The sequence below is a fragment of the Scleropages formosus genome, chromosome 3, assembly GCF_900964775.1.
Source record: "Scleropages formosus chromosome 3, fSclFor1.1, whole genome shotgun sequence".
Taxonomy (NCBI): Eukaryota; Metazoa; Chordata; class Actinopteri; order Osteoglossiformes; family Osteoglossidae; genus Scleropages; species Scleropages formosus.
This window is the reverse complement of record NC_041808.1, coordinates 20,932,599-20,956,010: the sequence shown is the minus strand read 5'-3', so window position 1 is coordinate 20,956,010 and position 23,412 is coordinate 20,932,599. Positions and strand designations below refer to the sequence as shown.

The 23,412-nt window shown below is 40.1% G+C and overlaps 1 protein-coding gene across 3 annotated transcripts in view; it reads right to left on the bottom strand.

The window, feature by feature from the left end:
• Positions 1-357: 357 nt before the first annotated feature.
• LOC108935150 (collagen alpha-1(XI) chain-like) overlaps positions 358-23,412 on the bottom strand; it is an 84,227-nt gene continuing 61,172 nt past the window's right edge. For 2 of the 3 annotated variants that reach the window (XM_018753493.2, XM_018753494.2), the window contains 22 exons: positions 22,404-22,511; positions 18,722-18,775; positions 18,499-18,552; positions 18,332-18,385; positions 17,726-17,779; positions 16,458-16,565; positions 16,297-16,350; positions 15,743-15,796; positions 14,576-14,629; positions 9,896-9,949; positions 8,584-8,691; positions 8,168-8,221; positions 8,029-8,082; positions 6,944-7,051; positions 6,215-6,268; positions 6,086-6,121; positions 5,935-5,988; positions 5,015-5,255; positions 4,033-4,145; positions 3,509-3,577; positions 2,794-3,027; positions 358-1,886 (listed from right to left, as the gene is read on the bottom strand). In XM_018753493.2, coding sequence (XP_018609009.1) covers positions 1,740-1,886; positions 2,794-3,027; positions 3,509-3,577; positions 4,033-4,145; positions 5,015-5,255; positions 5,935-5,988; positions 6,086-6,121; positions 6,215-6,268; positions 6,944-7,051; positions 8,029-8,082; positions 8,168-8,221; positions 8,584-8,691; positions 9,896-9,949; positions 14,576-14,629; positions 15,743-15,796; positions 16,297-16,350; positions 16,458-16,565; positions 17,726-17,779; positions 18,332-18,385; positions 18,499-18,552; positions 18,722-18,775; positions 22,404-22,511 — 1,920 coding nt within the window. In that variant the 3' untranslated portion in view covers positions 358-1,739. The remainder of the gene's footprint in view (positions 1,887-2,793; positions 3,028-3,508; positions 3,578-4,032; positions 4,146-5,014; positions 5,256-5,934; positions 5,989-6,085; positions 6,122-6,214; positions 6,269-6,943; positions 7,052-8,028; positions 8,083-8,167; positions 8,222-8,583; positions 8,692-9,895; positions 9,950-14,575; positions 14,630-15,742; positions 15,797-16,296; positions 16,351-16,457; positions 16,566-17,725; positions 17,780-18,331; positions 18,386-18,498; positions 18,553-18,721; positions 18,776-22,403; positions 22,512-23,412) is intronic. The other variant, XR_001966186.2, reaches the window with a different exon arrangement.

The following is a 23,412-nucleotide window of genomic DNA, read 5'->3' as shown; positions in this document are numbered from 1 at the left end:
TTCATAAATAAGGAAGCTTTAGCAAACTGACTAGTGGCAAACGGGACACTATCAAGACCTGTATCAATATTTTTGCTTTGCAAATAATTAAAATTTCTGTATCTTATTAATGTAAGTTGCACAACTTTTTGCTTCCAAATGCAAATGCTATGCATATTGTTCTGTGCAAGTGAACTCCCTTAAATTAGTTCAGTTTACGACAAATTGCAAAGCAGAAACATTGAGCCAAGCTCTTGATGTCTCTGAAGGAAATTTGTTTTCTTTGGTATGAAAATAAATGAAATGAATGGTCAGCATTTCTTCAAGCATCAAAAAAAAAAAAAAAAAAACAAAAAAAAAAATAAAAAAAAACACAAACAGAAATAGATAACATAAGATCCCCACACTGCCAAATTAATTTTACCATGTATCAAGCAAACACAAAACATTTATTTCAAGTCTTACATATGTTATGGAAAATGATACACAGAAGATTTTTTTCTGCTCCAGCGGCAAGTACTTTAAATTTAGAATGAGAATTTTTGAATAAATTTGGGTCAATAGCAGGAAACTCTGAAGAAGATGGTCTGCTCCGTTGTAAGGCAGAATCACATGACCTAGACATATTATGCAATTAAAGGCATTAGTAAAAGTGCAAGAAATCAATTAACTGTAAATAAACTGTAAACAAAAAATAAGAAGTTTTACATATTCTTAAGTGCACTTTAAAATAGAAAGTAAACAATGCACACAATTGAATCTCTGTTGTTTAGAATCCAGTTTTAATATTGTGAATAAACCATAAAAAGCACATTAAAACATTTTTTTGTTTGAGATACAAAAATGGGTTATCTAAAAGGACTAATCAACGCATTCAAGAAAATGCCTAAAAAGGATTTCTTTAAGAAAACTTCACCCCAAATATATATAACTGTTTCATCAAGGTAGGCTACGTACAGAGCATAACATCCTTGCATCTGAACATTTATTTAGATTGACTGAGGTATACCACCGGAAAGAAAATGACCTGACGCACTATTTCTCAAATATTCAGTACAAAATGTTATAGCACTGCTGTCATCTCATTATTGCTTCTTGTGTGTTGGCTTGGATGATAAAACAAAACCAGCACAAAGGCCCTGAAACATCTTCATGGTAACTGCAAAACATGCACACATTTTTGGTGGTCAATATATACAAAGGAAATATATTAATATATTAGAATTTAGAATAGGGGGCTGTTGACTTAGAACACTAGTGTTTTCTTAATTAATGGTAGACACTATTCAGTCCGAAATGGTATGTTAACATATTTATATATAATTAAAAAATTTAACACTGAAGTGGATTCAGGACAACATCATTGTATAAAACAATAATTACAGTTTATCAAATAAACCTGCTTAGCACCTTATTTTCTGTGTTCAGAAGCACCTTTGTAGCTGTGTCTTGTACAGCAATTGGAGAATCCAAAAAGATGGGGAATGAGTCCGCGGATTCCACTGTTTGGAGGACCTCTTTGTTATTGCCAGTGCACCATTCTCTGCCACAACAGCCAATGTCCTTCATGATCTTCCAAAACAGGTTTAAGTCATGTGATTCTGGCCCCACAAGGGCAACAAGTATTTTCTAAATAACACATACATACATGGCAAGGCATATTCTCTACACCATTCTTACTGGAAGCTTTTGAGACGTGTGGAGAGCTCTGATGGTACAGTGCCTTGCCTACGCACTGCCGGTCTATCCCTTTGCCAAATCTAGCCCATGAAGCAGACTGGTCCAACCTCAAAACCAAATCTCTGGTTTGGATCACCAAAGTCATTCAACATCACGTCGATGATGGGCACTTGGTCAATTTTTGGGGTGTTGATCTCCATTACAGTCTTTCCGAAGCCCTGCCTCAGCTGCAAAAGAGACAATCGAATTAATGCAATGCCTAGAAGGTACCAAAACATAACATTGTCAAGTAAATCTTCACTAGTCTGATTATGAATCATAAACAGCTTACGGCGTTAAAATAAATAAAGCAATAGTTTGGCACTAAAACCAATATCAGCTACAAAAAGTTCTTATGTTATCAAAAATGAAGACTAAACACTGGGTAAGCAGCTTTCAGCACCCCATCACTCCAGAGAAGCAGGAAATGCAGTACTTAAGAACATAGATTTGTAACACGGAGTTTATACTTTCATCTTTCAACAAAGCACCAAAACTGAAGAGTAACACATCCTATGCTTATTGAGCCACACATATTCATTCAGTCACATGCAAGTACATTCTATGGGCAACTTGGAATCACCAATCAACTGGCAACACACGTTTTTGGACCCTGGAAGGAAACTGGAGCACCAAGAGGAAACCCATGCAGACATGGGGAGAATACGCAAACTCTACACAGATTGAGTTGGACTGAAACCTACAGCCAAACAACTCAATCGCTACAAGGTGGCAGCACAACTCACTGCACCACAGTGCCATCCAGAACTGGTTGTCACCACTAGCAATACTTGAATCCGACACACACACACACACACACACACACACACACACACTTTCAGAACCGCTTGACCCATACAGGGTCGCGGGGAACCGGAGCCTACCCAGCAACACAGGGCGTAAGGCCGGAGGAGGAGGGGACACACCCAAGATGGGACGCCAGTCCGTCGCAAGGCACCCCAAGCGGGACTCAAACCCCAGACCCACTGGAGAGCAGGACTGTGGTCCAACCCACTGTGCCACCGCACCCCCTGTTGAATCCGACACATTTTATTTAAATAGACAAAAAAGCATAAGCGCTGGAATAGTACTTACAGCACAGCCATCCGAGAGTGCGTGAATATAAGGGTTGTTATCATGAGACATTTCCTCCTCATTGGAGCCCAGGAACCGCAGAGCTTTGTCGTAACTATTAGTCTTGGCATCATGCCAGGCAACAGACTGGTGGCAGTTGTAGGTGAAGTTCTGTCGAGCTGAGGCACTTAGTAACTTCAGGAAGGTCATCTGGACCATGTTTACTGCGTTCTCTTCAAGATCCATGTAGGAGAGCTATTGGGAAAGAAAAAAAAAAGAGTACAACAGCAAGCTGAAATATCACTTCAAGAATTACACTCGTATATTTAATTAGCAATACAAAGACAGAAACTGACAAACATTTTTGTGTATGTATGGGTAGGTATATCTGTCCCTTATTAGATAGAAATAAAGAGAATGTAGACTCTTTAATGCTGAGGAGACAAGCAATGTGAACTGCATTTCATTAACACATTTAAAGTGAACCTTTCAAAAACAGTTTTGAATGAAACCCATACAACACAAGACACAGAACACCCCTGACGCCACAAAATGAACTTAGTGAGGCAAGCAAAAAATGATTTTACACCTGATTATTAAAAAAATGTACATGTAGATAAAATCCCTGACCACATACAGTATTTAATAGCATCATGAAGTTTAATGTACTGTGTATTAAATTGGAAAACATCAATACAAAGTGCTTTGCAAGAACACAGAGAGGATGTCCACTTACTATTTTACCACGTTTAAATTCACTAAACCATGATCCTGGGGCTTCTTTTGGCCAGGAAGATAATCGCACCTGATGTACCAAAGAAATGTAAATATATCAGTCGATACACAAATGACTTGGATGCAACAGTTCAAATGGTTCCTGCTTCTGAGCAAACAATATAAACATGCTCTTCCATGCGTAATTAAATCACATAAGATATAACACTATAAGTAATAATAATAAGGGCACATAAAGAGTCTTTACAGGACATGAACTGTATATATGACAATCATTCTAGAGTTTAGATAGCCAGATGTAATAAAGGCAAAATATAATTAATCTAGAACATAATGTTTAAAAAAAATGTAATATGACTGACTCATTCATGTCTGCAACAAATCTGAAAATAAACAAATGCACGAAACTGAAGCAGTAAAGTCCACTGATGCTGTTTAAATTTCATATTAAATATTTATAGTGTGGTAATATTAATCTTTCATTTACTTTTATTGAAAAAGAGATTTTAAAAGTATTTTACTTACACCAGTGGATTTCTTATCAGGGTAAATGCAGGTCTCACCACCTGAGGTGAAGCTACAGAACACTTTGAAAGAATCTCCTGGACAGCCCTGGTTGGGATCAATCCAGTATTCACCTGAAGATGATGCATAGGCATTATTCCACGGATTCATTTTACATAATTCAAATTTTGCATAGAACATCGAAAGTAAGGATTACATAAAAAAAGATCTGTTTGGCACTTCTGTCCTTCTTCCAGCACATTGAAGAAATAACATGATCCTGTAGTTACCTCCTGTATAACATCCACAAGGATCTGCTTGTATCTCACAGCACAATCTACACAGCTGCGGGTTCAGGCCATGATAATACTCTGCTTGGACTACTGTCTGGTTTTTCGTGCCTTTGCCACCAGACCTCTACAGCTGATCCAAATTGCCAGTGTCGTGTCTTCCCTGCCAAAGCATTTTCATGGATCTCCCCTCCTAGTCTCTCTCCATCTCCTGTTCCTACAACTGTTAAGTTCAACCCTCTGGTTACTGCCTACAAGATTGTCAAAGGGTATAAACCCTGATACCTTGAGGGCCCAATCACTCCCCACACTCTAGCTAGAATGCTAGGCTCCATCAGTTCCAGTCCCTTGAAGTTCCCACACTTGGGAGGTCCAAAATTGAAAGTCTGTAGGTTCTCACATTTAGCTTCAATGTGGTGAAATTTGCTCTCTCTCGACCTCACTACTTCTCACACCATTTCACCATTTGAACTTCACGAACCCTGCATCTACATCTATAACTCTTCATCTGTTGTTGATGCACATTTTATTTACTAAGTTTCTGAGCACTTTGGAGAAAATGTTGCTTTCATTTAGCATGTCTGTTGAAAGAAAAAATGTAATTCTATTTAAAAAAAAAAAAAAATTGTCAGCCGAGTTTAGCACCAAGTAATAAAGATCTGAAGGCTACACTGGTGAAGCTCAACCCCAGATGCTTTTCCAGGTTTCCCTACCATCAGGGAAGTCAGGCTGACTGAGCTGGAGGTCTTTGCAGGTCCTGGCAGGGTTGTCCTGTGTACCCATGGGGAACTTCATGCGCTCAATATCTTGCTTGAGGTTGTTGAGAGAGCTGAAGATGTCTTCCATGCCTTCACCATAATCCATCATTGCCTCGTCACCCTGGACATCAGAGGAGCGCCTGGTTTTCTTCGGGGACCGGATGGGCAGGGGCTGGATGATGTCACCTGGTGGACCCTTCAAGGAGGCCAGAAACACATTCATGAGCTGAGTTGCTCACATAAGATTGAGTACAGCTGTTCACAAAGAAGAATATGACACGTATGTTAAAACATAAATGGTCATTCAGCCCATGAAAGAGTATTAACATTAGAGTGTTAACCTTCATGCTGGTCTTCAGGATTTTATAAACTATAAGAACTTACAAACAGATTCTTTGTGTCTAGTGCCGCTAACCTATCATTGTATAAAAAATTTCAAGACTGGAAACTATTCTTCTGGCTCATCACCCATGGATTCCAACACCTATCTGGAAAAAATACACACACACACACACACACACACACACACACACACACACATTTTCAGAACCGCTTGTCCCTTACGGGGTCACGGGGAACCGGAGCCTACCCGGCAACACAGGGCGTAAGGCCGGAGGGGGAAGGGGACGCACCCAGGACGGGACGCCAGTCCGTCACAAGGCACCCCAAGCGGGACTCGAACCCCAGACCCACCGGAGAGTAGGACTGCGGTCCAACCCACTGCGCCACCGCACCCCCTGGAAAAAATACATTCATGGCTAAATAGAATTAAAATTTAAATGTTTAAGATGTGCGTATTAGCCTAGTGAATTCATTATTAACCACTGTATATATCTTCTATAAAATGAATTTGAAGAAACAAAAATGTCACGCACTGGTGGACCAGGTGGCCCAATGATCCCTGTGTCTCCCTTCTGACCGGCAGGACCCTATAAAACAAGACAAAAAGAAAGATGCTCTTTTAGACAAAGTCAACAACACATCCCTTGAGGATATTCTACTTGCAAGCAAAGGAATGAAACTCACAGTGGATCCTTTGGAACCCTTCGAACCTTGGGGACCCTGAAACATAGAAGCAGAGAGGAACAGCAATTACTCAGTTTCATGATCAAGCCAATATGCCCACATGAATCAGATTCACAGTACTTGACTCACAGGCAAGCCAGGGGGTCCAGGAGGACCAAGAGGACCTGAAGGACCACCGATACCCTGTAGGGAGAAGAGAAGCCTTCAGTCATTTAGCTAATAAAATCATTCAGGGGGGCTGGGGTTCAGTGACTCCACACCCCACTCATTGTCCTAAATAAATACTGCCATGAAATGTGTACTTTTATCAGATATAAAAACATCTTTTTGCAACTTGACAGTGCATATCCCATTTACATTTTGGTCAATCAGGTACATAATTACTCAGTATACTTCAAACAACATTATCATGAAACAGAGTAATTTCAGCATAAAAACCTCAACTTCACAGATTACTGTATTATTGTGTTGTATAATTGCATAGATGTGAGCTAAAATCAGCTGAAAGAAAGCCAATATGCTGAAATGACATGCTATCTTTTATAATCCTTCATATTTCATCATGACTGTGTGAGTCTTCCATTATTCTATTAAATATAAAAAAAGCATTCGTCCATGTTTTAAACTTCAGGTTTATAATGAAAACAGGAACTGTGAATATGAACCCTGATGCAAAATGTCAGAACAGGTCAGAATGTTTAATATTACATTTCTTCTCTCATATTCCTCTGAAAGCATTTCCCTTCATTTTGACTTCAGTAGAAAGTATGTAAAGCATTGACACTGTATGCAAGATATGAGCAACCTCAGGGTCTGACCTGGACCCAGTCGCCTACTAATGTTTCATTCATCACTTACACCATCACCCTTGGTCCCAGCAGGACCTTGTGGGCCTGGCAAACCTTGGTCTCCCTTCTCGCCCTGCTCTCCGGGGGGGCCAATCAGACCAATCAGACCTGGGTGACCCTGTGGGGCAGAGGAACAATCAAAATAAGTTTGGTAGAAGCAGGAAGCACATTGCTTAATTCCTGAACAGCAAACATGATACATCAAACATGACACATGATACAATCAAAGTTAAATGCATTTTATGCAGTAAACATACTTCACAGGACAAAACAAAGTATTTATATAGTTCATATTCAGAAAGTGATGCACATACATTGCTTTTTAATAATCTAGGCTCATGCGTTGCTACATTACTCATAAATTAATAAAACAATGAAAAATTAAGAATGATAATGATCAATGAAAACAACCAGTTATTCTGGGTTAATATGTAAACTGCTCAAGGCAACACAGTCTGGTGCTCAGTCTTTCTCCCTTGTGTTTTAATAGCGTTTTTCTTTTTTTGATGCACCTCACAGCAGACGTCAAACAATGTCTACATGGCTGGCAGCAGAAATCTGGTCTGACACCCACATACCCACACACACTTTCGGAACCGCTTGTCCCATACAAGGTTGTGGGGAGCCGGAGCCAAGCCCAGCAACTCAGGGCATAGGGCTGGAGGGGGAGAGGACACACCCAGGATGGGATGCCAGTCCGTTGCAAGGCACCCCAAGCAGGACTTGAACCCCAGACCCACCGGAGAGCAGGACCTGGTCCAACCCACTGTGCCACCGCACATCCCCACCCACATACCTTTTCCACCTAAATGAACTAAGAGTTATTGTGATGACATGTATTTGCACTACAAAATATCCTGGCATGGAACAAAAATCACCATGCTGCACAGGTTTGCCCTGCTGTGGTACCTCTTGAGGGCAAAGTGCTGCAGACACCATGTGGCTTTCAAATACCTAACTGTACCTTCAGTGCGCTGCAGTCAGTGAGCTAACTTCTGTAATACATCTGTTTCTGCTCTGGTGCTAGGAACCAGAAAAAAAAAAAAAAAAAAAAAAAAACAAAACAAACATTAGCATGAAGAAAACTTGTCTTACCTTTTCACCCTTTGAGCCAGGGTCACCTTTCAGGCCTGGAAGTCCAGGGGGGCCCTGAAACAAAGAAATGTGTCTGAGAAATCAGGATGTCAAGATTAGACTGGTCTCTAATGGTGTACAGGAGGGTCAGGTGTCTCACCAATGGGCCAGGAGGGCCATCTTGCCCAGGGGACCCAGGAAGTCCTTGTTCTCCCTGTGGAAACACTTTTTATCATGTACATTCCATTCAACTACCATATTAACGACATGAATAAATAAAACTACTGGAGAGCAACAAAATGACTGCCATAATTGGCTCTATAGACTATGATCTGGATTAAGTGATTTGTTATCTGTATTATAGCAGCTACAGGCAGTGATTAGTACACACACACACACACACACACACATTTTCTGAACCGCTTGTCCCATACGGGGTTGCGGGGAACCGGAGCCTAACCCGGCAACTCAGGGCGTAAGGCCGGAGGGGGAGGGGACACACCCAGGACGGGACGCCAGGCAGTGATTAGTAGAATGTGCAATCTGTTTCCATAGGAGCTTTGGTGAAAAACTCACAACAGGCCCAGGGATTCCACGTAGACCCTCTGCACCAGGCTTTCCAGGGGGACCCTGGGGTCCAACAGGCCCCGTTTTTCCTGGTGGTCCCTCTGCACCAGCTTCACCCTAGTTACCAAGTAAAGTTGAAGATAAATGCCACAAATAAACAAAGTCAGCACATAAACAGCCACTTAGGTCCTGTAGAGGAATGGACTTCTTCATGTCTTTTTCAAATTAGCCTACAGCAAGTGAATGACCAGATATGAACAGCAAATAAGTGCGGTACTTGTTGCTAATTTAAGAACAAGATAAATAACTGAACCAGCTTCTTCCCGAGTGGTAATCTGTCTTTAAAATTCATTGTGCACTATCACATTCAATATCCAAATACAAAGTGGCATAGCTATAATGTGGTTCCAAATTGGGCCACTTTCCTGTGACAGGAGTTTCATAAAATAAAACCAAAAGTTTGTAATTGCCATGGATTTTATGTCAGCTCCAGTGACAAAATTTGCAAGAGGGAATAAATGGTCTCGACACCCGATTAGGACCATTCTTTCAATGTTGTATCTGCTTTCTTCTCTCCAAGCCTTTGTTAATCAAGGTTTCAAAAGACTGAACAATTGAAGTAAACAATAATAAAGGCATATCAGCTATCAGAAAACCACCCCTCAAAGAAATGCAACTATATTTTGGAAAATACCATATTCCACATACCTTCCAAAGACATGTGGAAGAAGAACTTCAGACAAATGTATTTTCTGACTGAACTGTGATTTTAGCTGGTAAAATGAGTTTTTTTTTTAATTTTTGGCAGATGTTGGATGATTTACTTCAAAGAGGAAAAAATGGCCAAATAAAAAATCATGCTTTGACTCTAGTTAAGACGGCTGTGTAAAATGAGTGTCACAACAAACACTATACAAGCAAGTATACTTTGGGTATAAGTGTAATAAAATAATTTCCATCCAATCATTTCATTTTCACAAACTATCCGAACTATGTGAAATATCCTGGGAAGTACAGGGTAGATACACTCTGACTTTCATGACAGCACACACTAAGAGTAATTTAAAGTTAGCAGTTCACCAGAATGGCTTGTCTGTGGACCTGAACAAACCTACATGAACCTGCAAATTCCACAGAGCTTGAGTTTTGGTTGATTCAAACCCGTTGGTGCTGAAGCTATGCTGCATCAGTAATAACTACTAAATAATCATAACTTTTATTTTCAAATGTGATGCTGAACCACATGTGTTGTTCCTTGCTTGAATGAACACAATGAAATCCTCCACACATAAAAATTCTGCCAAAATTGCAATGCAATTACCTTTGCACCCTTCTCTCCTTGCCTGCCCTCAGCTCCAGCCATTCCAGTGGGACCCTGGTAACAAGAAGATGGCACCGGATTTATGAGTTGGTTTGTTTATGAGGGACAGTCAACATGCATCCTTCTGGATTCAATTGACACTCAATACACAAAGTGTTAAGCATCCAAATTATGGAGGCTAAAGTCAAAAGGGTATCATAACTGTAAAGATAATTTTATTACATAATGCAAACAAAAAGCTGAAAAAACATTTTCATACATTCTACATATTTTATTATCCAACAGTAACAATTCTTAAAAAGGCAAAAATCTTGGGCGTAAAATATTTGCCCATCTTAGACTGATATTTGCAACAATACATGACTCATAGTCACCCTGGGTTCCAAATCGCTAATTTTTCTATGGACTCTTGTAATTTAATAAAACAACAGTTTTTAAATGTTATGACATTATTTGGCCAAACGATGGAGGTAGTTTCTACAGAATTCTTTAGATGATCAAAGATATCAAGATGAGACGTCTGTTGGGCCTTGTACAAATAATAAAAAGTGTATTTCTGGACTAATGCACTACTTTGAAAGCAACAATAAATAAATAAGATAATTAATTAATTAAAAAGACGCAGTAAAGACAGTAAACAAGAAAGAAAAAAGCAGACGCTGATGTGTCTTTTCTTTGTGGAGTGGTTCTGAATTGTGCAGTAGCTGACATTTTGCCCAGAGAGAGTCACATTTCAGCTATCATTTAGGGGGCAGAGAGTAAAATAAGAGAGCAGGAGCACTGGTGACCAGAGCAAATAGCACCACACAGCACTCAGCCATAAGGCAGGGAACCAAATTTGCAGCTCACACCCCCATACCCTCAGTTCACCTTAAGCCAAATGTGTTGTATACCTATTTCATCAGCATATGAAGAGAACTTAAAGTCATGTTTTAATTTCATTTGAATTTAGAAATTTCACATTTCTAACATCTCACATTTCATTTGGAATCACGAAAGAAAGAGCTCTTTGAACCACACAGAGAGGATTTAGAGAGCCTGACTTTGTTAAAGGCTACACCACCAGGACTACAAGTTGCTTCCATAATCACAAACACTGGAATACAAGTGACCTGAAGGCTTTCTTAATCAGAAAAGGTAACAGGAAGGAAGTAAGGCAGCTGCAGAAAGAACTAAGGCTGAGGATCAGGGATGCCAAGGACATCTACAGTAAAAAGGAACAGGACAGACTGGGGTAGAATGATGGGTGGGAGGTGTGGAAGGGCCTAGAGAACGGCTACAAGCAGTCTAATGGTCCCCGGTGGAGGTTAACTGTGACAAGGCCAATGAGATGAACCAGTTTCTTAACTGGTTTGATAAAGGACTTTCTACTCAGCACCTTTCCAGCCCACCAGCCTCTATCTCTGAGCATTCTATGACGACACAGCTCCTGTCTGCCTTCCCTCTATTCCACATTTGTATATATCGCACTCCTCTCCTGTCTCTACCTCTTACTCCTCTCTACAAAGGTGCAGAAATCTCTTTAGGTCAACACTGCTGACTGTGAACACCACCACCTCTTCCCCATTACTGAGTTACACCTCAATACTGCAGCCATTGGGCATTACTTCTGCCATCCCTCTCCTACCATCAGCTGGCCACCCTAGATTGTTTTTCACTCTCAACCAGGTGAGAAAAGAGCTGAGGAGGCTCCACGAGGGTAAACCTCCAGGGATCAATGGCATTAGTCCTAGGATATTGAAGCAGAATAGTTATGTGGAGCTTTCCAGAATGTGCTTGACCTGAGTCTAAGCCCGTAATGTGAAAAACATCCTGTTTGGTTTCAGTTGTCACGAAATGGTGACTGTCAGCTTTAAATGACTATTTACTGATTACTTCACACATCATGAAAACCCAAGAAAGAATGGTCTCGGTATACCTTAAACCTCTTCTTAATACTGCACTGAAGCCTCTCAAGTTTGCTATCAGGATCACAATTAAACTGACAATTCTGCTATCTACCTGATAAATGGTAGAGCACAGGTTTTGTGGCCGAGGGCAGCACGGGAGGTCCCTCAACGAATAGTCTTGGCCCCTCTTCCTGTTCATCTCTGACTGTGTCATGTCATCTGAAGCTCTATCTGAAGTCATTTCTACTAATGGCCATTAGGCTCTGTAATGATGCAACCCTTGCACTGTTTGAGTGGTCCTAACATCTCATTGTGTTACTGAGGGATACTAAGATCTTTCTTACTTATTTATGTGTACACATTATTTGCACATTTCCATAATAGGGTATTTATACCAAATTAAAATTTCTTTATTCCATTAACAGAATTTGGTTGTTTTGTCACTACTTAATCAAACCAAAGAATGTCAATCAATCAGTCAATGAGTGTATTAGTAACAAAATGCTACTTTAAATGTCTATTTTATACAGTTTCCAAATATATTACAATACAGTTAATGCTGCATCTGAATATGGTTTATCCAGAGTGGAAAGGAATATATGTGGAGAAAATGAAAAGACTACAGTTACCACACAGAATTTCTGTGACTTTTCTCTGATCAGAATGACATGTTTCACTATTAATTCAGCATAACGAAAGCAAAATGTCTAATGCAGGCACCCCCTGAAAGCACTGAAAGGCAAACAAGCATAACTGTTTGAGGGGATGGCATTCGAATTCCGATTGCTCTCTTTATGGACCCTGCAGTGACAGAAGAATAGGGCTGCATTTGCGACTAATGGCTCGCCAATTATTTTAAGGCTTTCCAGGTCATCTGTTTCATCAATCAGCCTTTGAAGCCTAAAAACAGCTCTTTTTAACCTATTGAGGAGGCTCCACATTCACACACTGGGAAGAGGAAGGACTCTAAAACCAGCCAGGTCTTTAGGGCTAAAAAGGTAATGCAGCTATAATTTGCTAGAAGAAAATGTCCTTTTGAATACATACACTATTACTGATCTTCTATGTCTTTAAATTTTAAGAAAAGACAGGGCTCTGGTTCCACTCCAAAATAATAAAGACAACAAGTAAACTAGGTGATGCTATTGTATTATAACAATAATCATACACTTAACAGTGACACAGGCAGGATAATAAGTCAGGCATCATGACTTCATTATTCAATAGTAGCAGAGTGATCCTAAGCTCATTGCAAACAACTGCAAGCAACACAGTAAGAAGCAAAGCAACATAGGGACAGATACAATAGGTCCCATAAACTATTAAGCACTTTAAGATTTTTTTTTTTTTGCTTTCCCATTCCATCTGCTGTTATAATATGAATCTGTCTATTATTATTCATTTTTTAACAGAATAAATTTTATCCAAAAAAAAAACATCTAGTGGTTCAAAGGCATGCTTAAGAGTGAAAATGAAGACACCCATGGAGACTGATACATGGTACATACATATACACACACACACACTGACTGAAACCGCTTGTCTTGAGTGGGGTCACAGTGAGCCGGAGCCTAACCCGGCAATGCAGGGCGTAAGGCCAGAGGGGGAGGTGACACACCCAGGACAGGACGCCAGTCCGTCACAAGGAACCCCAGGTGGGACTCAAACCCCAGACCCGCCAGAGAGCAGGCACAGGCCAAACCCATTCCGCCACCGCGCCCCTGTCATACATATACAGTATACGGTTAATTGGATGAAATGTCATGTGTATTATACAACATACTTATGACGAGAATTTTTATTTGGGACAGATAAAAAAATACGTGTATATTTTTGTCAGCTATAATTCAGTGGTTAAAGATTAGATTTTAACATTCATAAAATCCAAAGCAGAAACAGGGAATTGTACTTAGGTGAAAGATACAGTGCAACAGATCAAATCACAGTAAACTGAAAAATCCCCACAACAACAAAAGAAAATAGGAATTCTGTTTTAAAAAGGTTTGTTTCTCAAGTTTGTTTCTTGGTTTCTCAAGTAAGTTGAGTGTGAAATAAAAGCCATTGCTTCCAATGAAACTCAGTGAGGAATGTAATTTTACTTGACGATACATTCCTTTGAGTAGAAGAGCGCTTACTATCAGCCCTCCAGGAGCCAGTCCCAAAACAGACAACTTTATTCTTCTTTTCCTAGCAGTAATTGCACAGTGCCATTGCTTTTTACATTACTGTCACTCACCAGACTGAGATCAATATTCTATTAGGAAACTATTTCTGTATGTAATCTGGAGTGGTGTTGCACGGAGGTGATGTAAATGAGTCTGGAAGAGACTCCTTGTCTTTTTAGTACATTTTCAGTTTCACACATAGATTTAATATCAATTCCTTAGTTCATTTAAATTACTTTATATTCACTGACTATTCCATGCAATGACCTTCCTAAATCTCTGAGGTTGTTTTACTCACCTTTGAAATAATCATGTCTTTGTGATACTCAGATGACTGAAATCTATACAGCAAATTTTAAAAATGCTGATTTAAAGTTTCTGTAGAAGAATTATAAATGAATATCATTTTTTTTTTCCCCCCAGAAAGATACAGGATATATTTTGAGGTCATGAGACATTACAAAACTGACAGTGTTAATAACATTTTAGTGGATGACTAAAATCACCAAAATCCCAACAGATCACCACTAGCAGATAGGGCTGAATTCTTGGATAAAATTAATATAACACTGCTGCCCTAACTGTGTGTGTAGCCTATGGCACTGCAAGCTGATATAGGTACTCACTCGCTTTCCAGGAGGTCCAGGCGGCCCTGCTTCTCCAGATGGACCAGCTGGACCCTAGAGGAGAAAACAAGATTTGGGTTAGTGCAACTCTACAACAGCAACTTTACTAATCCAGAAACAGCTGTTACAATTGTTCAATTTCATTTCCTTCATATAAGGGGGATTTTTACTTGAGGGTGCAGCACAGGAGAAGAATGAAAGAGAGCAGAAAGTGTCTTTATGGCAATCACATTGTTTGAAGCTCTTGAAAATGAATATCAGTGACAGGGGCCAAATCAGTGTTGCAGTAGTAAAGGTATAATAAAGTACATGTCTGCAGTACTTCTCAAAATACAAATTACAATCTCCAATTAAAAAGTACAATTATTATTTTTTGTGTTTTCAGTTATTCATTTTGCGACATCCCTGACCAGGACAAGCGTTTAGTGAAAATGACTGAGTGAGCATGAGTTATTCATACTTAATGGAAAATCTAAATGCACACATCATTATACATGTAAGCAAAAACTAAAGTACAGATGCTCCTCGACTTAGAATGGTGAGACTTATGATTTTTTGACTTTACGATGGTGAGCTGGTCATAGACATTCAGTAGAAACCGTACTTCGAACTTTGATTCCCCCCCCCCCCCCCCCCGGGAAAGCGATGTGGGGTGCGATACTCTCTCGTGATGCTTGGCAGCAGCAGCAATCCGCTTCTCCCAGCCTGCCATGCAGTTGCTGTACAGATACCCCCCTGTATCTATGTTGTGTTTTGTGCATCAATAATGTCACAGAAACGCCCATCTGTGTCTCCTGCTACTGGCGGGAAGAAGAAGAGGAGGGCAATTACTCTTGAGGAGAAACTCAAGATAATTGCTCAGCACGAAGGTGGCAAGCCTGTAATGGCCATTGCACGCATGCTAGGCTATGATGTTCGGGAGGTTAGGTGTATTACATGCATTTTCGACTTACAAAATTTTCGATTTATGATGGGTTTTGCGGAACGTATGGGTTTGCGGGACCTCCTGTAATGTCTTCAAAAGTGCATCATGTTATTGTGGCTACCATTCGGTTAAAATGTTTTCAGATTTAATTTCAATATGAAATTTCAAATTTCAATATGAAAGTATGAAGTGTGGGGGTGGAAGTACACAGTATCTTGGAGTGAAAATAATAATAAACTTACAGGCTGACCAGGCTCTCCGTTTTCTCCCTTCTCACCTGACGTGCCATCAGTGCCCTGGAACAAAGCATTACGGTTTCAGTGAGCTGTAGTCTGTTGCCATTATTGTTACTCAATGGTTTGGGTTTAACCACAGCGAAACATGATTATGCCAAAAGTTTGGGAGTTAAAAATTATTTCAAGGATTACATGTTTTTCAGTTGTTAGCTTTGTAGTAACAATTTTAAAGTGTGATAATGGTAGATTTGGTAATGCCATGGTTATAGACAATTACGATTGGAAGGTTTCAGTGTAAAATTCTCAAAATGGGTCATTAAGTGCAGCATTCAAAATGAGGTTTGTTTTATATCCATGAAGCTGTAAAATGGCTTAATGGTAAGATGTATAAGTTGCAATGAATCAGACTAACACCTATATTTGTGAGGCAGAGAAGAAACCTGCATGTTTAAAAAATTATGTCAACAAAATTATGACTTCCTTCCACATATTCCTGGTTGTATAATTTGCATAAAACAGATTAATTGATCATTTTTATCCCTATAATAAATCTTACTTACAGCGATTCCTGGCTCACCAGGGGGACCTGGGTCTCCAGGAAATCCAACTGGACCCTTAAATGGACAAAGATAATAAAAAAGTGTAAATGACATAATTGCATAAACCACTTGTCATTTCGCTTTTGAAATAAAACCCCACACAGATGTATGTGGTGACTCACAGGGTTACCCTTGGGGCCATCTTCACCAGGGGGTCCCTTGGGACCAGCTGGCCCAGCAGCTCCAGGTGGTCCTGCTTCTCCCTTCTCGCCCCTCTCCCCTTTAGGCCCCTGGAAAATAAAGGAGAGCGTTCACAGCCTGCCATGATCAAATCATAACACCTCCACTCCATATCATTACAAAAATGGGTGTAGTATTCTGTTCACAGCTTGATGTGTAACCTCGGGCTTACATGAGAAGTGCTGGGCTCAAACAGGGTCAATGATTGTGCTTTAACACTGACCACGTGTTTTAAACTGAATACAATTACAGTCTGATTTAAACAATAAAGTTTGTGGGGATGATGAGTGCCTGCAATTTGTGAGAAAGGCTCATTTAATCAGCATTTTAAGAAACAGTTGTGACACAACTCCCTGGCATTGTCTGCAGTGACCTGCATGTGCTCTACCACGTTGTGTTTACTGGATCCTAATTTCCACTAACAGGCAACGTTTAATTAATGAAAACTTTAGATATGTTCTCAGTCTATCTATTAAATGGATATTTTGCAGTCAGTGGCAAAGAGATGGCTGTGCAACTAATTGCTGCTCTCACTATACCCAAATTAGGAGTGTTATATGATAGAATGACTCAGACAGCATATCAATACAATGTGATTAATCAAGTGTTCCACCAAGACTGCCTGCTATACTGGGCTGTTTGACAGATACACAAACAAGGGTTTAATGAATGTCTTAAACACACACAGACACACACATCACAGTGAGAAGCCTGGTGTTGTTTTCTGAGTATTGAGCTTAAGAGTAGGTCTTGACAATGAAGTCACACAAATGTGTAATAAAGCATCTGAGTAGCTGAGGCTTGCAGTCTAGGGAGAACATGGACATGGGAGTTCATGTAGGGCTTGGAGGTCATGTGAATCTGAAACAACATGTAGAACTGGTGGTCAAGTGCTATTAGGAGGGTATGTGGAATAAGCAGCTCTGGTGGAACAGGGAGTTTCTTTTCAAACCAGAACAATGTTGGTTAAGATCTATCTTGTGCTAGACACTTTTACTTGTGATAATCAGTCAATCATTTCCCACACACAAACACAGCACACTAACACACAAACATCTGCATACAAACACACACTCTAAAAATATACAAACATGATTATCCTACACAAATATTCAAACACATAAAGAAGCAAGCAAAATGTACTAATCAACATCACACAGACATCAGGAAATGACCAGAGACAGTAAATAATTTTGATTATAACACTTACTCCAGTTCCTGGTTCTCCAGGTGGTCCTGGGTTACCAGCCTCACCATTTTCTCCCTGACAGAGATCACACTGGTCAGTAAAAACAGACATTCTTTATGGAACAAAACAAACAATTAAATATTCTGAAATGGTAATTTTGAGTGGGTTTGAATCCATAAAGATATGCCTGTTCAGGTTTGGGCAATTAAACCTGAACATTTAAATGTGTCTTAATCAGGACAGTTAGTCAATTTTACATTACCATGACATTACAATGGATAAACATGTAGAATAAACATAATTATCAGTGCTACGGTAACCTTCAACAGTCAGTTTTAGAGACCCACTTCCTTGGGTTAAACAACATCCCCATTAAGGTCAGACAGTGAGGAAGTCTGCCAAAAGGCAGTTAAAGAGTAGCGTAGTCTTGAAACTACTCTAAATTATGCACTAATAACATCTGCATAAAGTCATAAACGGACAAGAGATGGACACTGGATTAGCTTCAAGTAGGAGCAGCTTAAAGTCTGGGCACCACACACCAAAGCTGCTCTGTGACAAGCTTGACCCCTAAAAGGGGAACAGGGATTGCATCTGATGAGCTACAGAAAGGGCCAACACTCTTACCTTCTCTCCCACACCTCCCATGGTGCCCACTCCTCCTGGGGGACCTGGTGCACCCTACCATAAGACATAAGATTGGCTAATCAGAGGCAACAATATTGTCCTCCAGAACAGAAACCAAACTCAGCTAATAAACACCCCAGAAATAGCAAAGTTGCTGCAGCACTTACATCTGCTCCACTTGGGCCTTGGGGTCCTCTTGGACCTGGAGGACCAGGGGGACCCTAGAGAGAAAGTTTTGAGGAGTGAAGTGATTACCGGAGACTGGCACAACAGAAGATTGTCAGGTGGCTAACAAAGAGAACCAAGAGCTTTATCACATGGCACTGAGCCTTTGCACAGGTGTGTAAGAATAAAACTGTTTAGTTAACTTTTTCGAATATGTCAACTTACCATTGGACCAACGTCTCCATTCTCACCCTTCTCACCTGGAGGCCCAGGAAGACCCTACACAACAACAACAAACCTCAGTAAGTGACGATTATATTTAATTTACATTACCAAAAATATATACTACTTTTAATATTGACGATCTTGACAATAATAATAATAATACACACACACACCGTCTGAACCGCTTGTCCCATACGGGGTCGCGGGGAGCCGGAGCCTAACCCGGCAACACAGGGCGTAAGGCTGGAGGGGGAGGGGACACACCCAGGGCAGGACGCCAGTCCGTCGCAGGGCACCCCAAGCGGGACTCGAAACCCAGACCCACCAGAGAGCAGGACCCAGTCCAACCCACTGTGCCACTGCGCCCCCCCCCCCCCCCCCCATAATAATAATAATAATAATAATAATAATAATAAAAAGAATAATTTAGAGATCCAGCAACACTGCCAGATATTGGTTTACAGCATGAGATGTTTAGTGTGTGGCCATGCAATTCGATAAAAATTCTCAGAGTAAACCAGAAGGCATGACAGATATTGATTTGTCATACACCCTGAAGAAATGATCCCCTTGAATTCCTTCATTTTCAAATGACAGAAATATTCTTTATCCAAGTCGTTAAACCCTGTTTACTTGATTTATTTTGCAAATGAGGGGAATGCAAGCAGCCATTCTTCAAAAAATATTGATCCAAATTCTCGATGTCATAAGACAGAAAACTTTTGAGTAACAGAAACATTAAAATTTTAGAACAAATGAAAGACAAAATACATTAATTCTAGGTTATGTCAGCATATGTAGCAAACCATTGTCATTTTTTTCTAAAAATGACTATACAGAATTAATGGATATGAAAGCAAAAATAAACAAAAATAAATACACACAAAAGAAAAATAAGTTGGCCTGGATGCAGTTACTGAAGGCTAAAGGATATAGAGAAGAATTTGCTTTAAAACTGTAGGCAATGTCGGTAGGCCATATGGCATACAGAAAGAAATGTATAACTGTCAGTGTTTTATGAAATAAAGAAAAATCTCTGCTTCTTTCTCTCCCTCTCTTTTTTCTTTCTCTCCCTCTCACCCACCCACACACACACACACACACACACACACACACACACACACACACACACACACACACACACACACATACTCACTAGACTGGGGCGAATTCCAGAAGATGGATCATTTTCCACTTGCACTTTCTGCACTTTGCTTTCACATATTTTATGTGGGATACATTAAGGTGAAGTGATGTTTGCTCCTTGGCATTTACCCCATGCTGACTTGCAAAGGTGGCCAGCACTGTGCTCAAGGAATTAAAATCATGCGTATCTAATATAATCTGATATTTATACACTTTTTGCCATTTAAAAACAAGACATCCTAAAATTCTCTGCCCCCAGCAGCTGCAATTATACTGTTATTACACTGGGATTCCCGCAGTGGTAGGAAATAAAACCAAAAGACTTCCACTTTCCCTCAGTGAAAAGATCTTTAATGAGAGTACTAATTACAACAAATTCCAAGTATCCAATCACACTTCCTCTTTTGGAAATGGAGGTCAGCCAATGCAATTAATACAGTCAGAAGAAAGTCTATTACATCCAATTAAAAGTCAATTGCAATGAATGACTTCTGGTCTCACGGCAGCCTCCATCTTCTGTGTAATTTCATTATACATTCATTGCAATATCAATCCATGGCTAACTGACTCAAAAATAATGCAGTTATACAATTTTGTTGTTCTCTTTAGTCAGTCTTATTAAGCCGTTGAACCCCTTTAAAGTTATCACCCATTTGATCACAGTGGTCATTAGCTTCAGAGTCCCAGACAGTACTCTCCTCAATTTCACACCTAGCAATCCGTTTTGGATATGCCCAATCACCATCATGCTTCCTTGCCTTCTCAACACTTTTGGTGGGAAACATAGGATGATGACAGGACAGTGATGAGGTGTGATCAAGAATCAGTGGCTCGTTTCACTAGTGTGTCATGGAGACTAAATGCCACTAAATGACAAAGGCTCATTCTGTGTGGGGATATGGGGGGGTGCCAAAGGCCACAGTGAAATGCTGCTGGAAACTCACATAATGGAGGTTCAGCGATTTTATTTACTCAGGGCAGGAAGGTTCCACGGCCCAGTGAAAATTATGTCTTTTAGACAGTGAGCCAGCAGGTAATATCCTGTATTTATTACTATTTTTTTCTTTCTGACACCTTTGTTCAAGGTGAGTTATTTATATACTAAGCTACTTACAATGTGTATTACCCATTTATATATCTGGGTAATTTTTATTGCATCAGTTCAGGTTAGTATTTCACCAAGGACACCGCAACATCAGTTTGAAACAGGGATGTACCTATTACAAGGTAACAGGTCTATGAGTATACTAATATATTTTAAAAAGTGCTCTATAAGCTAAGCATATGCTTCCCAGCACCCATGGTGCATAGTAATTCGGTAAGATTCAGACAGTAATGTTCACCTGCTGCACCAGACCTGGAACTGTTCGATCTGCTCTAAAGATATCACAGTCTCACACCTTCGGCTATACCTTTAATTTTTCTTACTGGAACAATTCAAGTCACTCTAGCAGGAGGTGTGATTCAAACCTGGGTCCTTTCAAAGCAAGGCCGTGCCTACAACCCCTAAATTAACCCTGTTATATATGGGAAAGGTGTATTTCAAACCAGTATCTGTTATGTTGACTGAAGAAATAGGAAAATTAAGTGCTGAACAATATTAATCAGAAGGGATAACAATGGATAAGCTCACCTTCATACATTGGGTAATTACAGTTCATTTCATTTAAAGGAACCTATTTTACCTCAGTAATAAATCTTTTGTGTTTCAGCTATGTATACAGGTGTGTGAACTGGTTATTCAAACCATAAAGCTGTCGATCAGTCTTACTGAACTGAGGTCAGGCAACAGCATCACTGCCAAAAGCCCTCATCCATCAGACAAGCTCCCTGTTTACAGGTGGCCAGGCGGTACTGCACTGCTGCTCGGATGATTAGCTCTCGGACAGTGTCATTCTATGCCTTAACATGAGTAACTTGAGTTCACGCAGCATATAATTTTTGGAAACATTTTCTGATACATTTTGTGGAATTGCTGAGGTGGAGAACCAAATAAGTTTGTGTAACCCATTTTGCTCAGACTCCAGTAACAGTTAAGAGAACAGATAAAAAAGATAAAAAAACTACATAAAAACAAAACTTTTCAAGATTAAATAACAAATTAAAATGCAAATAAGAGTGCTTAATGAAAGTATTTACAATAATGCAAAGATGTTTGTGATTTACAATATCACTTTTCAAGTAGTAGAGCATTTTTCCCCCTCCAGATATCAAATTAATTAAGCACACACAGTCTGAAGCCGCTTGTCACGAGCAGGGTCGCGGCGAACCGGAGCCTAACCCGGCAACACAGGGCGTAAGGCTGAAGGGGGAGGGGACACACCCAAGACGGGACACCAGTCCGCTGCAAGGCACCCCAAGCAGGACTCGACTCCCACCACAGACCCACCAGAGAGCAGGACCCGGCCAAGCCCACTGGGCCACCGTGTTGCCCCCGAATTAATAAATTTGTGTCAATATTCTTTTTTTGCACTTTTTCAATGTCCTGTGAGTGCGAATACATGAATGATCGCACGTGTGTGTATGAAGGACTTACCTGGAGTCCGATGGGGCCTGGGAGACCGGGAAAGCCCCGGGGCCCTTCATCTCCTTTTTGACCAAACATGCCCTGCTGCCCCCTGGGCCCAGGTTCCCCATCACCACCCTGGAGGAGAATGAAGCCGTCAAAGCAAGCAAAAGTCTCAAGACATTAAAGGACACCCACCACTTCGTGTTCCTCTGAGGTAAGCACTTTCATGTGAGAGGTGTATCTGTTGGTGCCATGTACTGTAATGTAACCCATACAAACCCACTTTGGCCAATTAAATGACAAGCACTATGGTCTGAGTAATCACTAACTTTGCAAAGTCCTTAGTATGCAGTTTAGCTTGTGAAAGTGGCAATAGTTCTGAGCTCAAACAAACACTGATACTGGCAAGAGAAGATGCTGTAGGGGCTGCCTGGCAACAGCATCTAATGATGACCTGGATCAATCCACTAATAATAAATCAAGTAATCATGTCAGAATTTTTATGCTATCAGTTAAAAACAAAGCATTTTGTAAACGAGACAAAGTCAGAGCCTTAGTGTCATGCATCAGTTTGAAAACAGCAACACGACAAGCTTGTTGAAATCTAATTGCACAGGAACTTCGTGATGTGAAGGTGTATATTTTTAGTATTTTTAAAAACAGTGGATTCCAAGTAACTGGAAAACATTGAGACCAGATCATTTTGGCCCAATGGAGTGAATGCCCCAATTACACAAAATTTAATATACTGAGTTAAAAAGGTATTAAATAAAAGACAAACTTCTGTTTACTCAGCAACAAAGACAGCTCACTGTATTTTGAAACAAAAGATATAAGTCATAGGAAAATATTTACCCTGACTAGTGTAGCACCATATGTTTCTGGGATAGGCTCTAAACAACTGTGGCTCTGAATTATGATAAGCTTTTACTGAGAGTAAATAAGTGAGTGAGTGATTCAGCTTCAAAGCATCAACTTTATTTGTAGTAAATAATGTGCATTTAACATTGCTAGAAAAGTATAGACACAACTAACC